The sequence below is a fragment of the Symphalangus syndactylus genome, chromosome 14, assembly GCF_028878055.3.
Source record: "Symphalangus syndactylus isolate Jambi chromosome 14, NHGRI_mSymSyn1-v2.1_pri, whole genome shotgun sequence".
Lineage (NCBI taxonomy): Eukaryota > Metazoa > Chordata > Mammalia > Primates > Hylobatidae > Symphalangus > Symphalangus syndactylus.
In genome coordinates, this window is record NC_072436.2 from 65982358 (window position 1) to 65998377 (window position 16020).

The 16020-nt window shown below is 50.3% G+C and overlaps 1 protein-coding gene across 13 annotated transcripts in view; it reads right to left on the reverse strand.

Moving 5' to 3' along the window:
* The window catches only part of TOM1L2 (target of myb1 like 2 membrane trafficking protein), a 129523-nt gene that overhangs the window by 7984 nt on the left and 105519 nt on the right, over window positions 1-16020 (reverse strand). For 7 of the 13 annotated variants that reach the window (XM_055241606.2, XM_055241605.2, XM_055241610.2 and 4 more), the window contains 4 exons: window positions 15526-15574; window positions 14946-15069; window positions 11075-11192; window positions 9833-9908 (listed from right to left, as the gene is read on the reverse strand). In XM_055241606.2, the coding sequence (XP_055097581.1) occupies window positions 9833-9908; window positions 11075-11192; window positions 14946-15069; window positions 15526-15574 (367 nt within the window). Of the gene's footprint in view, window positions 1-6217; window positions 6305-9832; window positions 9909-11074; window positions 11193-14945; window positions 15070-15525; window positions 15575-16020 lie in introns of all 13 variants that reach the window. The other 6 variants (XM_055241604.2, XM_055241607.2, XM_055241614.2 and 3 more) reach the window with 1 other exon arrangement.

Sequence of the window (16020 nt, forward strand, 5' to 3'; positions counted from 1 at the left end):
ATTATGAAATGCGTCCTGGTGTATTTCTGACTGGAGAGGGGAACTGGAGGAGGTGCGTGCTCCGCTGGGCTGGGTGTGGCCTGGTAGACAGAGGCAGGCACATTTTACCATCAACAGAAACACAGCAAAAACGAGGGCTCTGATGACAAAGGGGACTATGGGGCTTTAGTCTTCTTTGTGTCTCTTTAGGGGAAATTCATGAAGCAGCCCTGAAAGCAACAGCTCCCTTTAGTCTCGTCCTTTCTTCCCTGTGTTCAATGGCTGGCTGTGCTTCAGGAGTCAAAGAAACCAAGTTCAGCTGAGCACTGGGGCGCAGCAGCCAGAGCCAGGGAGGTGACAGCTTCCAGGCATACTAAGGTGTACCACGGGGGTGCCTGAACAGTTACCTTACTTGGGCCCCTGTGCCAAGCACCTCAGGGACAGAGACTCTGAAAAATGCACGTGGCTAAAAAGGTTTAAGTTGCTGTCAAATATGACATGATAAGAAGTAAACTCCCTAGAAGCCATGTTAATGGAATGTTGGCTCCCAGCCTAGAGAAACGAGGTGATGGCCCTTAATCACCTCCTCACCTACCCTGGCTCTGGGAGATTCCCTTCCGGGGCTCACTTGCAAGACCCCTATTTCTATTACAAAAATGCCAGCACTGTGTCTATAGCTGGCTTCACCCAATGCCATGATCTAGGGTAAGACTAAAGTAAAAATAAGCAGTAATAAAAGGAATACATATTCCAGTGTCTATCAAATGTAAAAAATAACACGACCTTCACAAAGAAAAAGAACAAGGAACACATATCACCAGCAGTGATGTGACAACTCCAGTCCTGGAGGTTGACACCTGCTGCTGATGTTGGGGGAGGGTGGTTTGGGGTCCCAGGTGGAGTCCAGCACTCTGAACAGGTGTCTACGATGCCACCAGAGCTCTTCACTCCCTCAGTGAGCTCAGCTGGCCCCTTGCTCTGAGGAATGTGCTCTGTGTCCTAACTTCGGACCCAATGTGGGAAGCCCACAAGAGCACTTTCAGAAAGGCCCAAGCCAGTCACTGATCAGATTAGGAAGAGTCTGTGTTGCCCATTATTTCTTTGACTTACTGGGGACTTAAGAATGTTGAGTTGAGCAGGGCATGGTGGCTCACGCCTGTAATCCCAGCACTTTGGGAGGCCGAGGTGGGTGGATCACCTGAGGTCAGGAGTTCGAGACCAGCCTGACCAACATGGAGAAACCCAGTCTCTACTAAAAATACAAAATTAGCTGAGTGTGGTGGTATGCGTCTGTAATCCCAGCTACTGAGGGGGCTGAGGCAGGAGAATCACTTGAACCTGGGAGGCAGAGGTTGCAGTGAGCCAAGATCATGCCATTGCACTCCACCCTGGGCAACAAGAGTGAAACTCTGTCTAAAAAAAAAAAGAATGTTGAATTGAAAAGGTATCAGGGAGTCTTATCACCCAGACATGAAGCCTAGGGACAAGAGGCATGTGGGTCCTCACTGGGGGGATGGAGGCACAAATGATTGACAGATGTGTTAACAATGCCTAAGGCTGACACTTCCTTGCCCATCAAAAGGCAGTAGGGCACACTGCTACTCTGTGCTTGCTGGCAGGCTTTCTGCCTTGACACATTCCTGGAACAGGACACGCCAGTTATCATGCTCTCAATGACTGTAAGTCAGAATGCGTGGCCTCTGGGAGGACGCATGCCATGCTGAGTCCCCAGAACTGAAGCTTAGAAAGTCAGCAGCATCTCCAGAGAGAAAACAGTCCCACACTAGCGGTTAGAGTGCGCACCAGCCCTTTCTTTACACCTGACCAGCTTTTGTCCACTTAGCAGAAACAGATTAGATGTCCTGAGCTTTCCAATGTGTTGCAAAAGCTACAACAAAGACATTAAGGGGTCAGGGGCCTTAAACCTTCAGATTTTTCTTGTAATTGTTTTGTTGCTGTTAAAGAACAAATCCCTTGAGGCCTGGGGTCATACTTTAATTTTCTTCTTTGGGGATTAACTTTGAGAGCCAACATGCTCAGAAAATAAACAATGACACTAAAGAAATTCCGCACCCCCTCAAAAATAAATTCCCAAAAGCTGGATCATGGGAACCCTTTTCTTCCGTGTCCTAGATTTTTCCAAATAAGTAGTATGTTTATGGAATGGCATCCTCCAGACCAAGCCCTAGAGGGCACGCTGAGGAGGACAGTGCACTGGGTGGGGTCCATCTGGGCCCTTGCACTCACTGGTGGCAGGACCTGGGGTGAGTTGCTCCTCTCTGGACCCCACTTTCTTCACCGGAGAGCCCTCGAGTTTCTTCTATCCTAAGAAGCCTCAGAGATTTGGGTGGAGAGGCAAGAGCAGGGGACAGAGGCCTGAGCAATGCTTGGCCTCAATTTCCTCATGTGAAATAAGACAATTGCTAGGTTGTATTTGGCTTTCAATTCTTATGACTCAGAACCCTTAACTTTCAGGTTGGTGCTTCTGTTTTCTAATTCAGAAACCCAGGGATGTCAGAAATTATGGGAATTGACTCATTACAATATGGAAGCCACTTGGCCTCAGGGCGTGAACCATGGTGGAGCAGGGTGATGGTTAACAGTTAAGCTTATATAACATAAGCTTAAATTGACTTTCTTGTGGCTGAACACAAAACCTTAGCTATCTAAACCTCTCGTCCTGGTAAATAAATGCCTTGAGTATTATAACAGGGCAAAGTTCCTTCTAATAATGTAGGTGCTATCAGACTCAGACTAAACATGTACACTACTTGGAAAATATGAACTAAAGAAACTGTGGGAGGCCGAGGATGCGCTCCTTGTTAGGCCGATGGGAGGGAAGTGGGGCCCTGGCTGGAGGAGGGGGCACTGCGCTGAGTCTTAGGGGACTCTGTTTCTTCCCTGCCACTTTGAGCAAGTCACCAGGCCCCTAGGAGGCCTCGGTGTCCTCATCTGTCAGACTAGGGGCTGGCCCAGCAGATTCCTAAGAAGGCTGTTGGCTCTGATGTGTCACAGTTTTATTTTTATTTTTATTTATTTATTTATTTATTTATTTTGAGACAGAGTCTTGCTCTGTTGCCCAGGCTGGAGTGCAGTGGTGCGATCTCAGCTCACTGCAACCTCTGCTTCCCGGGTTCAAATAATCCTTGTGCCTCAGCCTCCTGAGTAGCTGGGATTACAGGCGTGAGCCACCACACCTGGCTAATTTTTTCTGTATTTTTAGTAGAGACAGGGTTTTGCCATGTTGGCCCAGCTGATCTCAAACTCCTGGCCTCAAATGATCTGCCCAGCTCGGCCTCCCAAAGTGCTGGGATTACAGGTGTGAGCCACTGCACCCAGCCTGACATGCCATAGTTTCAGCATTTTCTTGGACAATGATCCAAGCTGAAGGCTGGTCTGAGGGATCTGAAGAAGAGTATGAGTTGGAAGAGAGGGACAAAAAAGGAAGAAGACATGTGAAGAGAGAAAAGGAAGGAAGCTAGCAGAGGAATGCCCTCCAATAGAGACTGCTGCCCGAAGCTCAGCCCCTCTGAAGATAGGTAGGCCAGGCTGGCTTGGCTGAGGCAGTAGCTAGACCAGCCCTGCCCACTTTCAAAGTCCACAGACATCTTGGATGTCAGAAGCCACAGGTTTTGATCTGAGTGGCAGGTGAGCCATCCTGCTGTCAGCTGATTCTCACTTGAAACTGCAGGCAGGGGCAGCTCTGCCTCAGGGATCAGGAGAGAGGGTTGCCTGCCCAAGAGGGAGAGGTGTGTCTGTCTGGTACTCCAGGGGTTAGGATTATCCTTCCAGAGTAAGAGGAGCCATGGGGGCCTCCAGGTCTGAGGAGGGAGTCCCACCTCCAAACCCAAGCCTGGGTTTTGGCAGCAGCATTCTTTACTAACCTACCTCTGTTCTTGTTTTGACTTAGATTCTCTCACATGAGGATATTTTCCTGGCTGCACCCTGCAAAAGGGAGACACCCCTAGCTGATCACCAGCCAGGAGAGGCAAAAAGACCTCACACTAGAGAGGCCAGGGAGAGAGATCACAAGCCTAGCAGTCTCCCTGAGAGCCGCCCGGCCCTAGCCCATTGACAGGTCTCATTTCTCTTCAACCAGTAATAAGCCTGGTGGTGTCAGTTAACTTCTGTGTTGGCTCTCCACACACCCGAGTCCCAGGAGCATAAGGGTTCCAACAGATGCTCCTCTGCAGCTTGCCACAGCCCCATGCCCACAAGGAAACCCACCTGTCCAGTTTTCAATGCAACAAGAACAATTTCTGTAGCTCATGTGTGCTATTTCCAGAGAAGCTGTGAATCCCTTCCTACGACACTTCAAGCACCACCCCACTGGGACAAAGTCTAAAAGCCTTTGATCTCACTCAATAGTACAAAAAGTTTCCAAGTAAAGAATCTGTACTCAGGAGGCTTGAAAAGACTCAAGGTTTCTACACTATGGGAAATAAGGCAAAGCAATTAATATTTGTTGTAAAGAAAAAAAAAAACTGCAGTCAGTCAGGCAAGACACTAGGTTAGCTGTTAGTTAGGTTTGTTTCTGGGAAGTTAGAGACTGGAGCTCTATGTGGGACCTGGCAGTGGCGAGGCAGTCTGTGTGGGCAGAGACAGGCACCACCACCAGCTGCCAAGGCCACCCTCAGGGGAGTTTGTGTGGGCAGTATCCTTTTTTGCAGGATTAATAGGCACAAGGGCACATGGGCTAGATCTTCCCAATGAATGGACATGGTCTCCAGAAGCCCTGCTGCAAAGGCCCCCGACATGTGGGCCAGAGGCCAGCCCGTCCCTGAAGAAGCAAACGAGAGGCCTGGGCCAGCGCATCTCTCTAAGAATGGGCTTGGGATCTAGTGGAGGAACTGCCTTCTCACCCAGAGCAGGAGTGTGCTGCTGCTATGACAGGTGGTGGGAGACCTGCCCAGGGCAGGCAGATGCCCCTTGCTCCCACGGCTCTGGGTGATCCTGCACGACCCAAGTTCCTGCTCACTGGTCACGCTTTGCTCAAGCAGGTGGACCCTGTGCTGCTTGCAGTCTAGGACCTGCTGGCCTTTCCTCTGGCCACAGCCTAGCATAGCACACTAGGGGCAGTTATGTATTCCTCTCATCCCACCCCACCTGGAGGGAGAGGCACATGTTTGCACTGCTTTCATCATCTTTCCTTCTCTGCATTCTCTCCAGCTCAGGCTCCACCACATGTACCAGAGCTTTGGGCTCTGCTAGAGGTGAAATGGTCATCCCAAGGCATACAGCCTGAGATGAGCTGACCCTCTCTCCATGCACCAGGCTCAGGCCACATGAACAGACAAGGCAGGAGGACCCTTGCAGGTCTGTGGGCCAGGAAAGCTCTGCTACATGAGAACTAACTGTGTTTACAACATTGAACTCCCCTGGGCTTTGTTTTCTTTTTATTCTGTTTCTACTGTGTTTGTGTATTTTTTTTTTTTTTTTCTTTGAGAGGGAGTCTCACTCTGTCACCAGGCTGGAGTGCAGTGGTGCAATCTCAGCTCACTACAATCTCTGCCTCCCAGGTTCAGGCGATTCTCCTGCTTCAGCCTCCCAAGTAGCTGGGATTACAGGCACATGCCAGCATACCCAGCTAATTTTTGTATTTTTAGTAGAGACAGGGTTTCACCATGTTGGCCAGAAGGGTCTCGATCTCCTGACCTCGTGATCTGCCTGCCTCAGCCTCCCAAAGTGCTGGGATTACAGGCGTGAGCCACCACACCCGGCCTGTGTATTCTTCAAGAGGTTTCAAATCATTTTGAGGGACTTACTGGATACAAGTCACTATATTATAAAAATCTGTCAAGCCTAGGACTGCCGAATTCAGAGGCACTGGGCTAGAGGGGGCTTCCCTAACTGGTCAGATGCTTTGAGTCTGTTCCCTTAGAATTGTGCCCTCCCAAGCAAAAGCCACAGTAACTTGTGCTCATCCTGGAAAAGTGAATACTGCCTGGAGCTCCGGAGACAGTAAAAGGAAGGAAAGGACCCTCTCCTCATCCCTGTTAATGTCCCAGACACTTAAGGCCCAGGGACAGGAAGGTATTTTTGGGACTGGGAATCTGTGGCTTACAGAGATTATGCAAAAATAGGAGGGGAAATTTGGCACCCCTGCCAGAAAGAGAGAGTGTGGCCTTGTACTGTCTGATTCACAAAGGCTCGGCAGGTCATGAGAGGAAGACATGAGCTGTTACACAGGTAGGGGCTGGGGTGGACAGCAGGCTTGGCTCGGCTGGTGACTCCTCACCATTCCTTGGGTTATGAGCCAGCTGTCTATGGGCTCCAGGTCAGACTCCCCACCTCTACCTCTCTTCTGGGCCGAGGACAGAAAAGTCTCAGAAAGAAAAGTCACAGCAAGACCCATGAGAAAGAAGTCAATAGCACATATTGTGGAAAAAGAAAAGTCACTCTTCAGACGTGATCCTTTGCCACATAAGGAAATGTGATGCCCTGCTCCCAACCTCCACCCCTGGCATGTCCCCCTTACCTGCCTGGAAAAAAGAAGAAAAGTTTAGTAATCAAGAATCCCAACAGGATAACACATACTCATGCCAACTACTCCCGTGCCCTTGGAAAATCTCCAGGAGATCACAGAAGGTTGACCAGAGCCGCTTCTCTCAATTACGGCTATCAGGGTTGGCAGGTGGTCAACTTTTCAAAGAACCAGCTTTTACAAAAGCAATTCTACTTTTTTCTTTTTCCTGCATTTTCTCTTTTTTTCTTCTCTTTTCTAGTGGTGTGTGTATTCTTTTTCTAAACTCTTGAATACTAAATTTAGGTGTATTATTGCCTTTTAAAATATTTATTTATTTGAGATGAGGTCTCACTACGTTGCCTGGACTGGTCTCAAAAACTCTTGGGTGCAAGCGATCCTTCCGCCTCAGCCTCCTGAGTAGCTGGAATGACTTTTTCTTTTTCTCTTTTTGAGATGGAGTCTTGCTCTGTCACCCAGCCTGGAGTGCAGTGGTGCGATCTCAGTTCACGGCAACCTCTGCCTCCCGGATTCAAGCAATTCTCTGTCTCAGCCTCCCAAGTGGCTGGGATTACAGGTACCCACCACCACACCTGGCTAATTTTTGTTTTTGTTTTTGTTTTTTTTGAGACGGAGTCTAGCTCTGTCGCCAGGCTGGAATGCAGTGGCACGATCTCGGCTCACTGCAACCTCCACCTCCCGGGTTCAAGCAATTCGCCTGCCTCAGCCTCCCAAGTAGCTGGGATTACAGGCATGCGCTGCCACGCCCAGCTAATTTTTGTATTTTTAGTAGAGATGGGGTTTCACCATGTTGGCCAGGATGGTCTCAATCTCCTGACCTCGTGATCCACCCACTTCGGCCTTCCAAAGCGCTGGGATTACAGGCATGAGCCACTGTGCCCGGCCCTGGGATGACCTTTTCTTGACTGACTTGGTTGGATTCGATTTGTAGAGGTGTGGCTACACAATTTTCTCCCATTCATTTATTTTATTTTATTTATTTTTGAGAGGGAGTTTCACTCTTCTTGCCCAGGCCGGAGTGCAATGGCATGATCTCGGCTCACTGCAACCTCCGCCTCTGGGTTCAAGCGATTCTCTTGCCCCAGCCTCCTGAGTAGCTGGGATTACAGGCATGTGCCACCATGCCCAGCTAATTTTGTATTTTTAGTAGAGATGGGGTCTCTCCATGTTGGTCAGGCTGGTCTCGAACTTCCGACCTCAGGTGATCTGCCCGCTTCAGCCTCCCAAAGTGCTGAGATTACAGGCGTGACCCACCGTGCCCAGCCTTCTCCTTTTTTATTGTGTTCTTAATTTCTCCCTTGGCCTCACTTTCATTTCCAGGTCAGCATGGCTTGGGATGGGACAAGGTAACCTGAAATGCTGCAGGTGGGCAAGAATATGTGTAGACACACACAGACACACACAGCCCACGTGCTCTGCTGCCCTGTATCGCTAAGGCTGTGGCCATGGCATTGCCCCATGGAGCAGCAAACATGAAAAGCAATCTGATGGCCGGGCACGGTGGCTCACACCTGTAGTAATCCCAGCACTTTGGGAGGCCAAGACAGGTGGAGTGCCTGAGGTCAGGAGTTCGAGACCGACCCGGCCAATATAGTGAAAATCTGTCTCTAGTAAAAACACAAAAATTAGCCTGCTGTGGTAGTGGGCGCCTGTAATACCAGCTACTCAGGAGGCTGAGGCAGGAGAATCGCTTGAACCTGGGAGATGAAAGCTGCAGTGAGCCAAGATCACGCCACTGCACCCCAACCTGGGTGCCAGAGCGAGACTCCATCTCAAAAAAAGCAATCTGCCTACCGCTGGGTGGAAAACCTGCTGGAGTCATCAGGACCTTTGAAAATAGGGAGCTAGTCCAAGCCACACATGCTAAGGGTGAAGGGCGGGAAGTCACTCACATCTCCTGGGCTCAGACCCAGGCCTAGGCACTGATAATGGCAGGGGTGCAGCAGGACACACCCTGGCATGGACAAGGCAAGTCCTGGAGCCAGAGTGAGGGACAAATGAGGTCAGCCTCGTAGGGGCACAACAGGGCTGCTCCCAGTGCAGGCCAGGGTTGGCCAGGAGGAGGGGATGTCCTCACCAGGCAGTATCCTGGTAGGCCCCTAGCTGGGCTCTCTAATGCCCACGCTGGGGCAGGTGGGAGGACATTCTAAGTAATGAGAGAATCAGAGCCATGAGAACTGCATTGATTTTGGGTGTCCCAGTCTCAGGGGTTCAGGTGGCACTGCCCACTCCTGTGGAAAGGCAGGGCACTGAGGACCCAAGGCAGCCAGCTGGCTCTTCTGCGCCCTCTGGTGACCAGTGCAGAGGGATGCATGCCCTCAGATCCACCAGGCGAAGGCCAGCATGGATGAGGGAGTGAGTCCCTTCCCCCAAGAAGGAGCATCCTGTGGAAACCAGCACTGCTGCCTGCCTGGGCCCACTGGACAGGGGCTTAAGAAGGCTAAAAATTGGGACCCAGGAAGCAAACAGCCCTTTGCAAACCTTCCTGTCCAGTGGACAGATGATAACTGCCCTCTCTAGCCCAGCTGGGGGACCCAGACAGGAGTTCCAGCTGTTGTCGGCAGCTATTCCAAGGACCCTCCTCCTCCCTGCCCCTGCAAACAGACATGCATCCATACACATTTCTTAGTTAGGCAAAAAGAAAAATCTCATGAGAAGCATTAAGACACACATCCTTTCCCCTTCAGTAATCTGAAATTGTACAGAAAGCATGGCTATGTTTGGGGGAGCCCAAACACATACCATTCCCTCCACTTCACTGTGCCGCACCCCCTCACCACCACAGGACACCCTCCCAGCCACCACCCAACTGTGCCAGCTCTGTAAACAACCTCTGGCTCTCAAATGCCTTCTAATGGGGTTGGTACTGCTCTGCTAGGCCAGTGACAAATGGCCATCAGAGATGTGGCTCAGGTCAGCATTGTCCTTCCTGGTGCAGGCCATGGTTTTATCAGAGCACTGACCACCCTGTGGCACTGTAACAGGTGACCATAGGAGACTTATGCCTGGAGAACTTGGGGCCACTGTGGTAGGAAGAGCAGGGGTTCTGGAGATGGACACTAATCCTAGGATTGGAACCCCAGCTTGCTTTCTGCTCTCTGGGTGTCTCAGCCTGTCTCCCACCTCCCTGGGACTGCTTCCTCTTGGGTGGATTGGGAAGCTCGCGTGTGGCCTCATCTCACGGGGTGAGGTGAAGACTCAATGAGGCACTACCTGGGTTCCATGGGGTGTTCCCCATGGGTCTCTCCCCCAGGGTGTCCCTGCCCCCTGTGCAAGCCAGTTTCTGCTGAATTACCCAGCGAGCTTTGCCAAACCACCTGACTTTCCCTCCAGAAGACTCCAGGCAGAAAAATAGGGTTAAAGACCTACCCCTTCTGAGCTCTGTTTTCGATTGTCTAGGGCAGAAGCAAGTCCTCTGACAGCCTGAGGATCCTCATAGGTTACCCTGGAGATGAAGAAGCAGCACAAGCAGAGTTCATTTTCCTCCAATAGTCATGGAGGGATGGGGAAGTGGCCTGTAATCACTTCTATCCTATGGTCCTTCCTCAGATGTCCTTGGAAAAACATTTCCTGAGACCTTGACATTGAGCAGAGGCTAAGGGCTCATGTTGTCTGTCTCCCTGCAGTGAACGCTAGGAGGCCTGTGTCCTAGTTCAGGCTGAGCCACTAATCTCTGCGATCTCAGATTTTATGCACCTCAACATCCCTCTCTTGAGTAACAATACTGAGCATCTCTGAAGCTCAATGTCAGGGTGTCCAAAGTGCCCTAATACTCCTCAGAGGGAAGACTAGATAAACACAAAGTAACATTAATTCTTATTTTATTAGCAGCAGCCTCAGTGGCATTGACAGGGAAGGTGGTCTCTGGGACCCAGGACTGTCACTGATTATAGGAGGTCTTCCTCCACTCTCCGACTCCTTTAGCTATATCTGTTTTACAAGCAACTTTTGCTGGTGAAGGGCACATGGGATCTTGGGTTTCTGCTTACCCAACTGAGTCCCAAGCAGGACTCAGGGTGCTGAGTGCACCAAGGTGCTGGGTCCCTGGGAAAAAGTGTGTCTCACCCGCCTTTAGGCTGAACAGAAAGCTCAAAACATGTACAGTGCCTCCCTGAGATGTAGGGGATTCTCTCTTTTGGAATCAACTCCCTGAATTCCAGATGGCTCATCCTAGCCAGAGCTGCTACCAGAGGAGCCTCTGCTCTGACCACTTATTTTAGTCAGGAAAATCTTGCTGTAAAGAATGGGTTCACTCTGCATGGCTGCACCCTCCTGCTTCCGAGCTTCTCCTGTGGATGAGGGGCCAGGCAGGGTCGTGTCTGCAGCAGCAGCAGCATGGGGAGAAAAAAAAAAGCTGTCTCTTACAAATGACAGGAGAAATCACACTCCAATCAACCTCAAGGGCAGGAGAGTGTGTGTGTGTTGGGAAGGGGGAGGAGGTGGGCAGTTGGTGTTTATTCAGTATCTGCATCTAATGCCAAGTCCTTACAGCCATGCTTTAAAGTTCCTGGCAGTCCTGGACATGGTAAATGCCTTTTTGTGCTGGCCTGTGACCAGGCATGGGCCAATCCCCCAATATCTTTAGAAGCCACTAGAAGGGGCCCCACATACGTCTTGCGCTGCTCAGCCAAGGAGTTTCCTCTCGTCTGGGCAAACATGTCAAAGCCGTCGCGGGGAATACATTGCTGGAGAGAACTGAGGGTGCCACTGACGCTCTCTGTCCCCAAGTCTGTGGCAACAAAACAAATGGGTGGCAGATGAGAACAAAATGTAGGCTGTAGATCTGATGAAGGGCCCCCAAGCTAGGATGCCAGCCAGGCGGGTTTAGGTTCCATGGGGAGGGTGGGGCGGGACTTTCCTTGGTACTCCCAGTGCACCACATGCCGGAGGAGCCAGGGTGGGCCAGATGGGGGACGGGACAGCCACTGCCCCTCAAACTGCTCAAGGAGGCGAAAGAGTCATAACAAAAAAGAGATTGCTGGGGTCATAAGTCAGGGACTGGCGCCAGTGCACCTGCGGATTTTCCATAATGCCCTTCTCGCTTGGGCTCCTCATTAACTCAATCACAATGTCCAAGGACCTGCAACATCTATTTATTCAGCAAATATTTCTTAGGTACCCACCATGTTCAGAGCTAGATCTTGAGTAGACCAAATTGAATTTGATATGGTCCTCAGCTTCAAGAAGTTCAGAGTGGGCAAGAGATAAGCCACAGCAGTGCTTGGCTTGAGACATCAGGAAAGACTCAACCAACACAAGAGTGGGTCTGTAAGGATAAGGGGGAGGATGCTGTGGGGAGAAGGGGAAAGGCAGATACAAAGGCACAGGGTTTGGAGGCCAGGGTGTGTGAAGTGAACAATGCTCACAGGAAAAGATTTGTGGAGGAAGTGGCTGGTAATACCTCAAATGCCAGGTAAAGGAGTGGGTGGGAAGACACTAGACTTTTTTTTTTGTTTTTCTTTTTTTCAAAGAGGCAGAGTCTTACTCTCTTGGCATGATCATGGCTCACTGTAGCCTTGACCTCCCGGGCTCAAGCGATCCTCCCACCTTGGCCTCCCAAGTAGCTAGGACTACAGGTATGTGCCACCATGCCCAGCTGTTTTTAAATTATTTTGTAGAGACAAGGTCTCGTTATGTTGCCCAGGCTGGTCTCAAACACCTGGCCTCAAGTGATCTTCCCACCTCCACCTCCCAAAGTGATGGGATTGCAAGTGTGAGCCACCACCCCTGGTGGACACTACACTTTTTTTTTTTTTTGAGACAGGGTCTCACTCTGGATGCCCAGGCTGGAGTGCAGTGGCACGATCTCAGCTCACTGCAGTCTCGACCTCCTGGGCTCAGGAGATTCTCCTACCGCAGCATCCTGTGTACCTGGGACTAAAGGTGTGTGCCACCACTCCCAGCTAATTTTTTGTATTTTTAGTAGAGATGAGGTTTTGCTATGTTGCCCAGATTGGTCTCGAACTTCTGGACTCAAGCAATCCACCTGCCTTGGCTTCCCAGAGTGCTGGGATTACAGGCATGAGCCACTATGCCTGGCCTACTATATACCTTTTTTAAGAAGAGAGGTAGCAGAATCCAATTTGAATTTTTTTTTTTTTTTTTTTTTTTTTTGAGACAGAGTCTCACTCTGTCACCCAGGCTGGACTGCAGTGGAGCAATCTCGGCTCACTGCAAGCTCCGCCTCCCGGGTTTATGCTATTCTCCTGCCTCAGTCTCCTGAGTAGCTGGGACTACAGGCGCGCGCCACCACGCCCAGCTAATTTTTTGTTTTTTTGTTTTTTTGTTTTTTTGTTTTTTTTTTTGAGACGGAGTCTTTCTCTGTCGCCCAGGCTGGAGTGCAGTGGCGCGATCTCGGCTCACTGCAAGCTCCGCCTCCCGGGTTCACGCCATTCTCCTGTCTCAGCCTCTCCGAGTAGCTGTGACTACAGGCGCCCGCCACCGCGCCCGGCTAATTTTTTGTATTTTTAGTAGAGACGGGGTTTCACCATGGTCTCGATCTCCTGACCTCGTGATCCGCCCGCCTCGGCCTCCCAAAGTGCTGGGATTACAGGCTTGAGCCACCGCGCCCGGCAATTTTTTGTATTTTTAGTAGAGACGGGGTTTCACCATGTTAGCCAGGATGGTCTCGATCTCCTGACCTCGTGATCCACCCACCTCAGCCTCCCAAAGTGCTGGGATTACAGGCGTGAGCCACCGCGCCCGGCTTTTTTTTTTGAGACGGCATCTTGCTCTGTTGCCCAGGCTGGAATGCAGTGGCACAATCTCGGCTCACTGCAACCTCTGCCTCCCAGGTTCAAGCGATCCTCCTGCCTCAACCCGCCTAGTAGCTGGGATTACAGGCCCAGCTGATTTTTGTATTTTTAGTAGAGGTAGGGTTTTGCCATGTTGGTTAGGCTGGTCTCAAACTCCTGACTTCAAGTGATCCACCTGCCTCAGCCTCCCGAAGTCGGGATTACAGGCGTGACAATTTGAATTTTAAGTATTAAATCTGGCAGTCATATATGTTGGACTGACTGAAGGCAGAGACATCTGTTCCGATACAGAAATAGTGGCTACAAATATACGAAATATTGAGAAGCTAGAATTACAGCAACTGATATCCACTAGAAGTTTAACTCAAGTCAAATGAAAGGAAAGTAGACAGAGAAATATTTTTTAAAAAGGAAAACAGAAAAGCAAGACAGAGGAAAGAATTTTGAGGGCCATGCTTATTATTTCAATGTTATAATTTCATTTGTTATAAATTGGTATCATCCAGTATAACCAATGTGCTAGAGTCATATACACACTTTGAATGTACAAACTAAATGAACTGTGGAAAGTGGTGAGTTTCTTTTAAGTCCAGACAATGGACTGCTTTAGGCTGATGGTAAAGTTCAAGGAGGGCAAACATTTCAGTGCTGCTACCTCCCATTTCCAAACCCTCTGTAGATATTGACAATCAATCAATCACAGACTTTTCTAAGCCCTGATGTGGCTTCAGCATCCTCCTCAAACCTGTGTTCCAAGAAGCCAAAGAGCTGAAACCTATCTGCCCTCCTTGACCTAGTTAATATTGATTATTTATTTATTTATTTATTTTTTGAGATGGAGTCGTCCCCCAGGCTGGAGTGCAATGGCGCGATCTCGGCTCACTGCAACCTCTGCTTTCCGGGTTCAAGCAATTCTCCTGCTTCAGCCTCCTGAGTAGCTGGGACTACAGGTGCCCACCACCAAGTCTGGCTAATTTTTTTGTATTTTTAGTACAGATGGGGTTTCACCATTTTGGCCAGGCTGGTCTCAAACTCCTGACCTCAAGTGATCCACCCACCTCAGCCTCCCAAAATGCTGGGATTACGCGCCTGGCCTTGACCTAGTTAATATTGAAAAGGAAATTACTTCAATCATAGGGAATGTTCCATATAAAACATGGCAGGTGACCTTTCTTTTTTTTTTTTCCTCTTTTTGAGACAGTGTCTTGCTCTGTCGCCCAGGCTGGAGTGCAATGACCCGATCTTGGCTCACTGCAACCTCCACCTCCCAGGCTCAAGCGATTCTCCTGCCTCAGCCTCCCGAGTAGTTGGGATTACAGGTGCCCACCATGCCCAGCTAATTTTTGTATTTTTAGTAGAGACTGGGTTTCGCCATGTTGTGGTCAAGCTGGTCTCAAACTCCTGACCTCAGGTGATCCACCCACCTCAGCCTCCCATAGTGCTGGGATTACGGGTGTGAGCCACTGCGCATGGCATGACCTTTCTTTAATTCCTTGGAATTTCCCCCATCCCTGCTTTCCAACATAGATTTTAAACTTCAAATTTAGGGGAAAAAAGGTATGAATTGAAGGTAAGGTGGTACAACTGGCTAGGACTCAGGAATACACTTTCACATGTATTTCCCAAAAGACTCTCTTTGGGTCTTCCAAGAAAGAAAGAGAGGTGGCCTGCAAGGGAGGCCAGTGGTAGGAAGTAGGTAGGCCCTTTTGTCCTTATGAGACACTCACCCAAGCCTGCAAGCTGGGAGGAGAGGGAAGATGGGGGTGCTGTGTTCCCCACCATTGGGCTCACCACGGCTGGAGACCCTGGCCCCAGGTCTATTAAGTTGTCTTCGGTCACTTCATTCAGTACCTGTCAGAACGTGAGATTAGCCATAAGCCCCAGAACCCTGGAGTCAGGCTCTGAAGTAGAAGTTAGCAAGGCAACTGTGCAGAGTTCCAAGAAGAAAAGCATCAGCGCTGCTCTAGTACAGAAGCAAGGCCACTTCCCCCACCTGCCTTCCAGGTCCATGGTGGGCCCGGATGTCAGTGAGCCCTGCCCACTGCCTCCTCCCCGTCCCCACTAGAAGGAGGGGTTGCTGAGTCAACAGTGACCGTCCTGGGAGCTGCAAACTTAGGGCTTCCTTGCCACCTTCCCATCAGGGGTGCCTGCTAGCTCTGCCCTAGTATCCCATCAACCAGAGCTTGCCTCTTCAATTTCCCAAATATTTCAACCCCAGTTAGAAAAACTGGAGTTCTCTCCAGCCTCCAAAAGGTGGAGGGGTAGGTCTGGCCTCAGGAGATGAGAGGATTCTGAAGGAATACTTACTCCATTACTGGCATTTTGAACCGATCGGCCAGACCTGTATCGTTCGAACCTAACGGGGGAAGGGAAAGCAGAAGTAAGGAGAGAGGATGCCTGTGAAGTGCTCACTAGTTCTATGAAGAACCCCTGGGACCAAGACCAGCCAGTCCCACCTGGGGGCTAGGGAGTGAAACCATACATCAACTCTGCCATGGCTTCCTCTGTGTGGGGCTCCCCCTGAGAGGATCAGCTTCTCACCCAGCACCCAGAGTGGGCATCAGAAAGGGGTGGTGGCTGGCCCATCATGGAGGTCATTGTGAGTGTCCCCAGCCTCTCCTCACACACCTGGGCCCAGAAAGCTCCTCTTGTCCCTGGAGGGAGGGTGGCTTAACCACCTTACCTTGGAGCTCTCCAATGTTTACAACACCAGGCAGTAGCTGCAGACTCCCTATTTCACAGGGCTGTGTTCAGGAGCAACTAGCTAGTGCTCCTAACATGCTCCCAACTCAACCTCTGGGG